Below are 14,293 nucleotides of genomic sequence, written 5' to 3' on the forward strand. Positions count from 1 at the left end.
ACAGAGTAGGCTGGTTTTTATACATAATACAGCTGTTTCCTTTCTTTTTAACTGAACTCAGATACCAATAATATATATGTTGTGAGGAAAAAGACAAAAGTGATGCTAGACTGATGCTTTTATTTCATTAGTGTGAAACTTCAAAATATTAAACACCTAAATAAGCCATATCTTTATATAACAGAAAAGTTTATTAAAACCTTTGCTGCCTTAAAAAACATTACAAATAGAAAATAATAAAAGCTCTGAGGTTATGTGGAATCATTCTGAGGGCACAAAATATCAAGAAGCTACCTTAGCCATAAACTATGTAGCTTTTTCACCATTTGTATAATATGCTAGAAAAATGATTTCATAGGCTGGTTGATATCCCTGCCAACCAGACACCTTCAAGGAAACATACAGTTATAAAAAATTTCACATTAATAGTGGTTTAACATTTCAGATCAATCTTCCCTAAAGGATATATATATTAATTTGAACTTACTTTCCTCCTGTGTCAGAATAACTATAACTATTCCAGGGGGCATTTAAAGATTCCCCAAGAAATCAGAGAAGTTACCATTCTGGCACCTAACATAAGAAAAGAGAAACCCTATGCCAGTGGTCCGCAAACCGCGGCTCACGAGCCACATGCGGCTCTTTGGCCCCTTGAGTTTTTAGCAAAGGCCAGCTTAGGAGTACCCTAATTAAGTTAATAACAATGTACCTACCTAAATAGTTTAAGTTTAAAAAATTTGGCTCTCAAAAGAAATTTCAATCTTTGTACTGTTGATATTTGGCTCTGTTGACTAATGAGCTTGCCGACCACTGCCCTATGCCCATCAAAGACCATCACTCTTCCGTCAGGTTCAAACTAGAACTTGATATGTTTAATATAAATGGTGGTACTTGTATTGTACTCTAGTTATTTTGCATAGAAATTTAAATGTTTTGCTTTTACCTAGATTTGCAAGAGAGAAATGTTTCATTTCCTAATTCTTTTGCAGTTCCCAAAGAAGCTAACATTGTAATGCTTGGCATCAAATTTGGTTCACAATGAATGAGTTCTTAATAACTGACTGAATGGTTACTGAGGAAGACATATTAATTTACATTAAATATCTAAATCACCTATTTTAAAAAGCCAAATTACCAATGGCTTTTAGATTTAAAATACTGACCAGCAAATAAAGGGATGTTTAATTTTATTAAAAACCCATTAGTTTTGATAAAACAACAAAAAAGCACTTGCCTGATTTAAAGCATCTTATAGTGAGGGAGCTTTAAGATCAGGGTGTGATAATTTAGCCAAATGAGAAAGAGTTTTAAACAAATAGTCCTTTAAGCAATATACTTGTATTTTTGGAAAATAAAAGGAAGCTAATAATTCAATAACTTGGTAGGCAGGAAGCCAAAAAATAATCCTGGAAAGGAAAAAAATCTACTCACCTATGGTACATTGTTTACCACAGCTCATTAGAAGCAGAGCTAGAAAGGGTTAATTAATTCACAATCTTATGACAAACTGAGTAACTTGGAAATAAAGATTTTCCTTATATAAAGTGTTTACCTTTTCTTTATTTTTTAACCTACATGCTAAACAATTTTAAAGGATGCACAGAACTGCGCACTTAACATTTATCAGTTTTTCTTAAGTATACTTTATAGAAGATTCCCCAAATAGGCAATTCATTCTTTGCTAAGACTACCATACACATAAAAGATAACGCTGTTGAAAAATGTTTACAACTAACAAATGGTCAGGTTTTTAAGGTTATTACAAGTATTGCAATTATGTAAAAGTAATGCAAATGCAAAACAGATTTTAAATGCTATTAGAAGTAAATTGTTTCTTAGGCATAAAACACATCCTTTTCTTTTTTTAAAAAATAGTTGAGAATTAAAAAATGTAAATTATTTAGAAAAAGATGAGACAGACAACATCTATGGAGAAAACTTAAAGGAGACACAGTACTTAGTGGTTGTACTCACATGGAATCAGTTCTGACCAGCTGTCCATTTTGGCGAACAGCATTTTCACTCATAGAGCGCTCTCTTTTTAGCCTGCCAACTGCACGGACCTGTTAGGCACAGACAAAGGTAAGGGAATGGGAAATATTCTTAGTAGACTAATAGCTGCTTAGCATCAAAAGAACCTTAAACAAGGCTACTCACAAAATTTACAAAAAAGAAAAAAAAAGAAAAAAGAACAATTGCTGCTAGGCATGTGTAATATAGACAGACATATTATTTAAGAACAATTCTCAAAAGCTTTAAAGGCACATATATTATAGAAAATTTATATTTTTATTATAAATAAATGTTTCTGGCTTCTGGGGTTTAAACAAATTCAGATTTGGTTGGATATCTGAAAAGTAGACTAAAAAAAATGCAGGGGCCTGATGCGGCGGGGGCCAAACATGGCAGGGATCTCCCCTTTTCACGTCCAGCTCGGAAAGAGAGATGAACGAACCGGTTCTAAGTGGAGGCGGCCAGGGATTGAGAAATAATAGAAATAAAGAGAGAAGACACAGAGATAGATTTAAAGCTGGGAGCTGGGTGGGACGCCGCCATTCTCTCTGATGGAGAGGCAGCATGAGGATGACCCGAGCCACGTAGCGCGTTTATTTTTATAGGCCCAGATTTACATATCTAGTCCCGCCCCTGCCGACACCTGGGCTGCTATGAAGTCAGAACTGATTAACTAACATGTCCAGCCTTATTAGGGAAGCATGTTCCCAGGGCGTGGCTCTGCCTACGCCCTGAGTTCAGCTGATGATAATTAAGGAAAATGCCCATGTGCCTTCCCAGGCGGCCCTCTACAAAAACAGTCTTCCTAGCTTAAAGGCTTTGGCATTCCAGAAATAGCCACAATTTCCCATCCCACAAGCTCTTCTTACAAATGTATCATTGACCTCTTTTCATTAGGAATGGGATCTATGTCCACTTCTCTTGAAATTGGAAAGATGGATGCAATGTGGCTGATGCTTGGTCATAAGCCATAGTAAATTTCTGCCTTTTTTCTCAAGACTGTTCATGTTTGCAACAATGGCACCATGATGTGAGGAAGCATAAGAAGTCATATGAAAAGGCCTAGCTGAGATCCCAGACACCAGCTACTATTAAGTGACATGCGTAAATCTCAGATGATTGTAGCTCAAGCTGCCAAATCATCCCCAGTCTATAAGACTTCCTGCCTTAGTTCCACATATTGTAGAACAGAAACAGGTTTTCCCTATTATGCCTATTGCAAATTCTTTACTCACAGAATCCATGAGCAAAATAAACAGTGCAGCTGCCACTGTTTCATGGCCCCCTTATAATCATTATCATTAAGCAGTTACTCCAATTTTCCTCTCCCACAACCCCCTTAAAACCACTAATCTGCTTTCCATATGTGGAAATTGCCTATTCTGGATATTTCATGTAAGTGGAATCATACAACATTCAGCCTTTTCTGTCTGGCTTCTTTGTCTTAGCGTGTTTTCAATGGTCATCCATGTTGTAGCAGCTGTAAGTATTTTATTCCTTATTATGGCTAAATAATATTCCACTATATGGATATACCACGTTTTGCTTATCTATTCATCAGCTGATGAACATATGGGTTGTTTCCACCTTTTGGCTATTAGAAACCTTTTTGCTTTTCATGACTTGAAGGACACTACTGGCATCTAGTAAGTAGAGATCAACAATGCTGTTACAAAAGGACAACCCTCAAAATAAAGAATCATCCAGTCCAAAATGTCAATAGTGCTGAGGTTGAGAAACCTTGGCATATGCTGTAAAATGACTACTACCGAGTAAACGATTCAGGGATTTCACTTGATAGATATTGAATAGCATCTAAATGAATCATCTATGATACCTGCACATAAGGCCTTACTGCACTTTTATTTCAATCCATTTTCAAAAAGCTACTAGAACTCTGGTTCCTTCCTTTTTCCTTTGCTCACTGGTTAATTGTCTATTGAGGGCTGCCTGACTCTTCTATGGAATTGAAGCACAGAGCATCATCATTGCTTTCCTTCAATACACAGCTGGTACTGAAATCAGAAACTCCTCTCTTGCATCTCAGGATCTGGCTCCTGTCACAGGATTTTAACTTTCATAACAAGATTTACACACTGTGCTTTTAACATAATAGAACAGATGTGCTAAACACATTACATGCACTACTATATTTAATTCCCACAAGAATCTTAGGCACTTGGCATTATTTCATCTTTATTTCAGAGATGAGCATTGGAATTGTTAAATAACTTGCCCCAAGTCATGTGGTTAATAAGTAGCAAAGCAGGTCTTCAAAATTAGATCTAATTCTCAGCCAAAGTTTTTCACCCTAGCAATAATGTACTCTGTGCACTTATCACATTTGACTAAATATCAAAATTAATGCAAAAGCAAACCCATATAGACTTAAAATCTAGATCTACTGAGGGTAACCCTAGTGGTACTTTTTTCCTCACTCAGGCATAAAGTAATCACTCAGCAGAGTGGGTGGCTTGTTTCCAGTCAGTTCTTTATACCAACTAGGCATAGGTGTCTAAAATAGTGGAAGCAGGAAGATCAAAAGAAAAACAAAACTAGAAGAACATTAAAGGGAGGGTTGCTCTCCTGGCAGAATCCTTACTCCAAGATAATACTATTCACAGGTGTAATTTCTGGTGGGAACTTTGGGGAGCCGGAAACTGGGCCTCCAACTAGGAGCATGCTGTGGTTATCTTTTGTCTTGTGTAACGATCTTCATAACTTTCATTATTCCTTGCTATTAAAGAATCTTTGTGTGTGTGGGTATCTTTCCCTCACTCATACCACTATGCAGGAACTATGTCTCACAATGTAGTATCTTACAATAAAACTCAAAGAAATATTTCTTAAATAAATACAATTCTGCAAATATCTTAGTGCCTTTTCCATCATGTGAACACTCAAATTTAGTGTCTTTCACCAAGCAAATACCTAGAATGTCCACAATAATATTTTGTATATTTTACAAGTATATTTTCTCTATTACCTCGGCAGAAACTTCCAACTTAAGAAAAGACTATACCTAGTACTAGGAAATGCCACTTCCCTATGTTATATAGGTCCTTTATCCTCCTTGGAAAGGACTCTATGAAAGATGAAAGACAGGTAGTTCCATTATCAATAAAAAGATGTTTCACATTGTCTCCTACTAGCCTCATAGCACAATTTCAGAAGCTATAATGAAAAAGTTGCAATTACAGAAATCATCACAGAAAATAAGTTTTACAAACTGACCCTGAATCAATGGCAGAGGCAAGATCTGAATATGGCTACTAACACCTTATGAGTCTATATTGCCATATTTAGGTCAACATAGCTATTAATGTTATATGGCACAGTAATTAACTCAGTAGAAACTTTTCAGCAAGCAGGATAATAGGTAGTATCAACGGAAAAGGAGCCTTCCGGGTTGCTCTGTATGCCAGACTGCTTTTGTAACAAAGTGATGCATTAGTCTCTTCCTATGATAAACTTCCCAGCTTTTTCTGTATCACTGAAGGTGTAGTGCCTAGGTTCATGATTTCCCCAAAATTTGCTTTCTCCTGAGACATGATTTAAATTAAAAATAACACAATAGCAGAATATCTTATTTGGGATATCTACAGACCAGAATTTATAGTAATTAATGGTCCATGCAGAAGGCTTTCATTACATGTTGCTAATGATATGATTTATAGCCTCTTATCTCCTCTTTAGCTTTTGCTTTTTTCTCTATTATTTCAAATTCAGTTGATGTTAAAACTCTACTTACTTCTTCATTTTGGGGGGTTGAAGGAGGTCTTTCTAAATCCAGAAAATCTAGTGGTCTTTCACTTAGTGTAAGTACACGAGGTGGTGTTTTTAGTGCCAGAGGTTTTAAAGAAGTTGACTGGATGAGGTCAAGATCTCCTGGCCTTGAAAATGGAATGTCTTCATTGTTTCCTGGGAGTAAAAATATAAAAAGGTAAGAAGGGAGGTTTTAAAAAGCTAGAACTTACATTAAAAGAATAAAATATTTTTGTATTTGCCACTACATACCCACTAGAATGGCCAAAATTAAAGACTGACAATACAATATGCTGACAAGGATGTGGAGCAACTGAAACTCCCATACATCACAGATGGGAATATAATTGAGCACAACCAATTTCAAAAATAGCTTGACAGCTTTTTATAAAGTTAATCATAACTTATAATATGATCTAGCAACTCCACACCTAGAGATGTAAAACACATGTCCTAACAAAGATTTGTACATGAATATTCATAGCAGCTTTATTCCTAATAGCCCCAACAGCAACAACAAAAAAAACCCACACACAAAAAAAACACCCAACTCATTGTCCCTCAACAGGTAAATGGATAAACAAATCATGGTATATCTACACAATAGAATTATTACTTAGTAATAAAATGGAATGAACAAGATAAAAGCAATAACAGGAAAGAATCTCAAAAACATAACACTCAGCCAAAAAAGCCAGACCCAAGAGTATACAGTGTATAATTCCAACTCTAGGAAAGACAAATAAATCTAGTCTCTGATTATACAGATTATGGTTGCCTGAAATTGAAGGATAAAAATTAAATGAGATGGGCCACGGGGGGATCTTCTGGGGTAATGAAAATGTTCTATAACTGGACAGTGGTAGAGGTTACATGGGTGTATACATTTGTTAAAACTCATCAAGCAGTGCCCTAGCAGGTTTGGCTCAGTGGATAGAGTGTCGGCCTATGGACTGAAGGGTCCCGGGTTCGGTTCTGGTCAAGGGCACATGCCCAGGTTGCAGGCTTGATCCCCAGTGGGGGGGCGTGCAGGAGGCAGCTGATCAATGATTCTCTCATCATTGATGTTTCTATCTCTCTCTCCCTCCCCTTTACTCTCTGAAATCAATAAAAATATATTTAACTCATCAAGCTGTACACTTAAAAATTATACACATTATATATAATAAAAATTATACACATTTTACATTATATATAAAATGTATTACACCTCAATAATTAGTTGATTAAAAATATTGTTTGAAATTTCACACTATTGTAATAAATAAAATTTTTGAAAAAATTGTAAGTTGCATTTTCTAACCCCAATGTTTTGAAAAACCATAAAGTTTTCCTAAAAATATATAAAACAAAGATATGCCAGGCACTAATACCCAAATGTAAAATACCTGCTACGACAATCCTCTCTGGAACCTGCATAATCACACTGGCATTTGGAACTCCTTCTTGGAATTCTTGTTCCAGGTCAGCATTTGGTGGTGCTACCTTTAATTTTTCCGGGACCCTCATTCGCTGACTAATACCTTCGGTGTATTCCATTTCATATTGAATTCGACTAATTTCCGCCATCTCGGCAGCAGTGGGAGAAGGAAATGCTGCCCCACTCACTCTGTGGGCAAAAAAAATTAAAGACAGTGTGACTGAGTGTGAAAACGTTAGTCTTCTCTGCATTGTGAAGTTAGATGACAATACCTTATTGAAAGAGCAAAAAGAGACTTCTCATTTCTGAGTACTGAATACATAAAAAAGAAAAATAAAAGGTGAAGAAAATGTTTTCTTTAATTTAATGCCTTCTCTCCCTTATCAGTTGAAACTGCATCTTGAAACTATTGTTTGGGAGTAAATTTTAAAAATTATTGTATAACCACAACACACATTTGTGCATGCGCACGTGTGTACACACACACACACACACACACACACACACACAGAGTATAGATATGCATGCTGCTTATAACTAAAAAATGCCTGAAAGAAAACTTAAAATTAAAATTTCCTAATCAATTATTGGAAGAAAAGCTGCTGGGACTTAACAAAAAGGAAATTTGAAATTGCTGTCATGCATGGAAAAAAAAAAGATGAAAATCAGATTTATAAGGCAAATGTACTAAAAAAGATGCAATCCCTTGAAAATCACAAAATACAAATTAAAGCATCTCTTGCTGAATGTATATCTGATGACTGGGATGCAATGAATACCAATATAGCATATGCATTAATAAATCCTTAATGTATACATTCATTTTGAGGGATTGAAAGTTTCACATTATTAATTTGTATTTAACCCTTTGCACTCGCTTGCTTTTTTCTCGAGCTGCTACCGATGCTAACCATGTCGAGTCACACTCGACATCCGAGTGCAAGAGGTTAATATCACATTTACATGTATATTATTTTAAAGCATGACATGCCTTTAAGTGGAAAGGTGGTACAGATGCATTGAGTAACCTGAATTAAAGAAGGATCCATGCTCCAGGGAAATGCAGTAGAAAGAAAGTTGCCCCAAAACACAAAATGCTGATAAAAATGTAAAAGAGCATGGTTAGCCTATGGCAATTAGCTTTAAGGCCACTATTGCTCAAGCCTATTAATACCAGCTCAACTGAATAAAATGTCACTGACCTTCCTATTGGTGGGTCACAGGTTTTTCTTTTACTCATTTTTAATATAGTTAATACACGTCTATAATAGCTATTAAAATACTGCTACCCTGTAGTTCAGTTTACTTTACACAACAATTCCCCTACAGATCTGAATTTTTTTGGAGGTGTACATAACAACACGGACACTGCTTTTCCAGCTGTAAAAAAGAAAGAATAAAAATCAGTATTTCAATAATTCATTTCTTAAGAAAACTATGAATAAAAGAAATATCTACTTAAAATAATTTTTGGATTTCAAGAGGTTTGGGGCTTAATCTGAGAAACAAATTTTCAAATCCCTTTTAAATAAGTTATTCTATATGGTATTAAGTACAGTTACTATTTTATGATTTTGCCAACAGGATAAAGAAAAGCTAATCCAATGTATATACAAATGAGAAGTCAGATTAGAAAAAAAACCACTTTGCTGTACAACTCTACTCATTACATTTTGAAGGGAAAGAATCCTCTTCATTTTATTGACTAATGAAGAAACCACAAAGAGAATGTAAAAGGCAGAAATAAATGTATTTCAAGAAGCTTTAATATTTGATGCATAAGTAGTGTTGTTTTTTTAAAAAAAAATAACTCTGAAAACAAAATCATACTAAATTTTCAGCAAAAACATTTATACCCAAATCAAGGGCAATAAGATATAAAGGACAGTATAACTTTAAGTCATAGGTGGGATATTTCTTAAGCTCCATGTCAGAGATGTATTACACACCTTAAACTCCACTTCACTGAGACATTTAGGAGAGTTCTTAGAGATTGCTCAACTGGTTAATTACGACTGTGAACTTGCTTTTTTATTCTTTACTCAAATGTATGAATTTGAAGGATCTGACATGCAGATGTTTTAAAGGCTAAGAAAAGAGAGCTAAAAGAGAAAATCTTTACTCACAAATGTGTACCAACTACAACTTGCTACTTGGCACTATCTGCTTCTGTGCTTCATAGTAAATCCTTTAACTTGCTTCAGTGTGCACGTGCTGGATATAGAGCCCCTTTTGTCCCTGGGGGAGAAAAACAGGAGCTAATTGAGAAACTAGATGATACCACATTAGGAATTCATTTCTGGAAATTCTCCAAATGATAAAAGTCATCAAAGATGCACAACCTTATATTAAAAAACCCCACAAAATAAAGAAACACTTAAAAAGCTTACAACCAATTTTATAATTTTTTAAAAATTTATTGATTTTTAGAGAGATGAAGGGAGGGAGAGAAGCGGAAGAGAGAGGGAAGGAGTTAGATGGAGGTAGGTAAGGAGGGTGGGAAGGAGGAAGACAGACAGACATTGATTCACTGCCTCCCGAACATGCCCTGACCAGGAATGCAAACCGCCTCCTTTTGGTAAACTGGATGATGCTCTGGCCAACTGGGCCACCAGACAGGGTCCTACAACCATTCATTAGTTAAGCAAGATAAAATAATAGACTAATTATTTCTGATTTGAATTTAGAAAAATGTAGCAGATAAAAAATATATATAAATTTTAAAGAATCTTAATACATATATATATACATATAAGTGTATATTATACATACATACACATATATATCTTAGGAAGTAACAAATGTTATTTAAATTTTATTTAGAATTTAATTCCATACATAACAATTATTTAGTATTTAATTTAAACCAATATTACGTGCATGCGGTACAAAGCACATAAGAACATACAAAGAAAATAAAGTGTCCACAGATCCTGTCCTATCACCACTCAGGTCTCCACAGACAATCTCTATAATCAATTTTTGTGCATCATTCTAGTTGAGATACTCATCCTATACTTGCATGAATCAGAAGCACAACCTTATATTAAAGGTTGATTGTATTTAGAAATAACACTAAAAAGACGTATAGTCTTGGGACATGAAAAATTGAAGTTTTATAATAATAGTCTTGGGACATGAAAAATTGAAGTTTTACAATAATAAACAAGGCTCACAAATTGTAGAATATTATCTCCCTGAAATGTGCTATTCTCTACACTCCATTTACTGAATTTCAGTCTAATTAACTTTTCACTGGGACATTCTATTCTATAGCAACAGCTCATCTTACGAGAATCTGAGTTGGTCAAGTATTACAGACTTAGATCATAAAGGTGGACATGAAAAAGACAACTTCTGGAAAAAGCTAAATTACTCCTGTAGCCAATCGGAGTTACTTAAATTAAGATTAAACGAAACTTTTCTACAAAGATTTAACACTGAACTGTCCCAATTACTAGGATTCTGCTTATGTAAAATAAATCAAAATCTAATTTTTTACTTTCCCTCATTAGACTATGACATTTTTGGTAATACATTTTGACAATAAATAAAATTCCCATTTGGAGTTAAGATATTAATTCCCGAAGTTTTCTCCCTTAGAATCTACTAGGTAACCAGTACTGATATCCTATATAATAAAACCCTAATATGCAAATGACCAAACTGCAGAACAACTGGTTGCTGTGATGCGCACTGACTACCAGGGGACAGACGCTCAACGCAGGAGCTGCCCCCTGGTGGTCAGTGCGCTAGAAGCCGGGCTCACAGCTGGTGAGCGCAGCAGCGGTGGCAGGAGCCTCTCCCACCTCTGCAGCAGCTCTAAGGATGTCCGACTGACGGCTTAGGCCCACTCTCTGCAAGCCCTCTCCCTCAAGGGCTCCCAGGCTGTGAGAGGGCACAGGCCAGGCTGAGGGACACTCCCCCCAACCCCCCTCCCCACTCCCGCTCCGAGCGCACAGATTTCGTGCACCAGGCCTCTAATTCTGTTATAAAACTAAGGACACAAAATTTCTCTCAGAATCACAGATGATCATAGATCTCTACTTTCTAAGCCCAGTGGTTCCCAATTATCAGTAATTTACCAACTTCATGGTTTTACCCATATTCACACAGCACATTTACTCTTTGTTATGCTAATCTTTTCTTTAACCCAACTTTTTGAAAGGAATTTTACATCACTACTTTAAACCACAGTTTAAATACACATAACAAAAACTATTATGAAAACCCTCAATCATACACCACCTAGAATCAAGTCAGTCACGTCCCACTCATGAAAAGTATCCCAATTTGGGCGCACAATGGTTCATGCTTGACTTTCTTATTTTCTATGTCAAAACACTGGGACCCAAAGAAAAAGCATGGGGAGTGACAGAAACAAATTGGGTCAAACTGATCATGGTAGCACAGATTTATATAATTGTCTAATTATATATTTTAAAAAAAAAAGGTCCAGTTCTTTATCACTCATTGTGTGGGCCTAGTTCCGTGGTCGGCAAACTGCGGCTCGCGAACCACATGCGGCTCTTTGGCCCCTTGAGTGTGGCTCTTCCACAAAATACCACGGCCTGGGCGAGTCTATTTTGAAGAAGTGGCGTTAGAAGAAGTTTAAGTTTAAAAAATTTGGCTCTCAAAAGAAGTTTTCATCGTTGTACTGTTGATATTTGGCTCTGTTGACTAATGAGTTTGCCGACCACTGATCTAGTTCAAGGTTTTAATCTAGGTCACCTGTTTCAGTTCTTTCCAAGCAACTATCCTTAAAAGAATGTTTATTAGAAAGTCAGGGTGTAGCAATCCAAAATTAACTTTAGCTTAATAAAAACCACTGAAAACTTGAAAAATATAAATGATCGAGTTTTAAAATACGGTTTTGAATCCACAGAAAACAACTTGAACACCAGAAAGGAGGAGAGTACAGCCAAACTTGGTAATCCTAAAATAAGGCAGCCCTATCGGACAGGAAGGAATAGAACACACAATTTCCTTTTGGAAAGAATAGCAAAACCAATTCACAAGCGTTTGAAACCAAAAAGATAGAAGCCCCCCCAATTTAACAATTTAACTACATGGGGAAAAACTGCTAAGTACAACGAACTGGTTCCAATTCTTTCCAAATCCATTTTCCTAAGGGATTTTTCTTTGGGATCTCATTAGCTAACGACATTGACACAGAAGCAAATGCTTTTCATCTAGGGAGAGAAACCACAAGTTAAAATTTGAACTGCAGTTAAAATTTCTCCGTGGATGAGAGGCCTGGAAACAACTGGTTCTATATTTGGGAACAAAGAACAAGGGCCCCAGGCTTTTCTTATCTTCTGCAATTAAGAGGCACCTCCGCTTCCGAGAGCCTTCTCCTCCCCGGAGAGGAGGCGCCCGGCTCTAAGGCTGCAGGACAGGACTCGTCCCGCAGACCCAGGGCAGGGGGCTCGGCTCGGCTCGGCTCGGCTCTGCTCTCTGCTCCCCGCTCCCCGCTCCCCGCTCCCGGGAGGGAATCAGTCCCGGGAGCAGCTCAGGCATGTGCACCTGCGAACCAGGATGCTCACAGGCTGGGCCCGCCTGGGCCTCTCGCGCCTGACCCGGCTTTCAGCAAGGCCTTTCTTTTCCAACACGTACTTTCCACAAAGTCAAAAGAAAAACAAAACAACAACAAAAACTACTTTTCAAGACGGCAGGTGTCTAGCTCAAGGTCACATACTTAAAGATGCCAAGGCCTTGACCCGGAGAGAGGGAAGACAACCAGCAAAGCGCCTTGTTCAAGCTCAGGACATCCCTCCCTCCCACCCCCAAGCTGTTTTCTAGACGGAAAAAATAAAGTCCAAATGTTTCGACAATGAGACAGCGACCTAGAAAGGGTGAAGAGGTTGCTCTAAACGTTTGCAGGGCAGTTCCCCCTCAGGGCCAGATGGGGAGGCCAGGCCTGAGAAGGCGGAAAGATCGGGGTTGAAGGCGAAAAGCCCAGGGGTCAGGGGTCGGGGGTCGGGACTCGGGCTGGGGAGGCACCAGGGACGCACCGGGGCTGACGCGGGTCCCTCCGGCAGCCGGAGGATCCCGGCCTCGGCGCCCGGGCTGCAGGTCGCGGGTCGGGAAGACGTCAGTACTCACCCCTGGGCCCGCTGGAGGGTCCCCGGCGAGGGCCGTCGCCCGCCGGCTCCTGGGGGCTCGGGTGGGCGCTCTCGGAGGCCGTTGGCCGAGCGCACGGAGGCGCCCGGGCAAAACACCGGCCGGAGCGGCCCGCAGCGGGCCGGCAGAGACGCGAGAACGGCCGGGGCTGGCCCCTCCCGGGACCCGTAGCGCAGGCAGCGCCGTGGTCACGTGACGCGGCGCCGGCGCCGTGGGCCCCCGCGGGCGGGGCCGTGACTCCGGGATCCAAAGAATGCCGGCGGCCTGTTTCTGGCGCGGGCCGCGTACCCACCGCAGGGGACGCCTTCTCACGGTGGGTGTTTGGTTCACGCTCCTGTAGAGTTCGTGATCTCTGAGAACCTCGTGTCTACAAGGAAACCTTCGGCAGCCAGTTAAGGAACTACTTCTCAGGGCCGCCGGCAGCCGGAGCTCTGGGGTGTGAGGCCTGGGAACCTGCCGTGGTCGCCAGCTCTGCAAGTGACTTGTTAAAAACTTAATTTAGTGGCGTGACCTTGGTTAATAACATTATGTAGATTTTAAGTGTTCAGTTCTATAATCCGTCGTCTGTATATTGCATTGTGTGCCCAGTCTTCCGTCTGACCCCCTTTTACCCTTCACTCCCTCCACCCCCTTTCTCCTGTTAATCACCATCCCTGCAGGTGATTCTTGAACACTTTAGTGTTGATGACTGTTTAGGTTCCTTAACTCTCTGACGCCTTCCTTGACGGTGACCCTGGTTTGACGGGCTCCCCTAATCTTTCAAGATGAGAATCCCGGAGGACTTAGGTTTCATTGTAGTCTGTCTTGTTTTAAGCTTTGGAGACCTCTCTCTGGATCTAACCATCTTTCCTACTTTGTGTGACTGGACTTGAGCCGAACAAAGACCTACTCGAGTCCTAATTTCCCTGGAATTAAGATATTCCAGAGATGTTACCATTGTTCAAAATAATTTGGGAGGCCCTCTGAGAATGG

At 38.8% G+C, this 14,293-nt stretch overlaps 1 protein-coding gene across 15 annotated transcripts in view; it reads right to left on the bottom strand.

Moving 5' to 3' along the window:
- The window catches only part of MFF (mitochondrial fission factor), a 30,588-nt gene extending 17,098 nt beyond the window's left edge, over window positions 1–13,490 (bottom strand). For 7 of the 15 annotated variants that reach the window (XM_054723578.1, XM_028150854.2, XM_028150850.2 and 4 more), the window contains exons 1-6: window positions 13,304–13,489; window positions 9,325–9,436; window positions 8,401–8,578; window positions 7,167–7,387; window positions 5,765–5,934; window positions 1,975–2,063 (exon numbers count right to left, since the gene is read on the bottom strand). In XM_054723578.1, the coding sequence (XP_054579553.1) occupies window positions 1,975–2,063; window positions 5,765–5,934; window positions 7,167–7,387; window positions 8,401–8,438 (518 nt within the window). In that variant the 5' untranslated portion in view covers window positions 8,439–8,578; window positions 9,325–9,436; window positions 13,304–13,489. Of the gene's footprint in view, window positions 1–1,974; window positions 2,064–5,764; window positions 5,935–7,166; window positions 7,388–8,400; window positions 8,579–9,324; window positions 9,437–13,212; window positions 13,273–13,303 lie in introns of those variants that run through there. The other 8 variants (XM_054723574.1, XM_028150849.2, XM_054723572.1 and 5 more) reach the window with 5 other exon arrangements.
- Window positions 13,491–14,293: the final 803 nt, after the last annotated feature.

The sequence above is a fragment of the Eptesicus fuscus genome, chromosome 11 (assembly GCF_027574615.1).
Source record: "Eptesicus fuscus isolate TK198812 chromosome 11, DD_ASM_mEF_20220401, whole genome shotgun sequence".
NCBI lineage: Eukaryota > Metazoa > Chordata > Mammalia > Chiroptera > Vespertilionidae > Eptesicus > Eptesicus fuscus.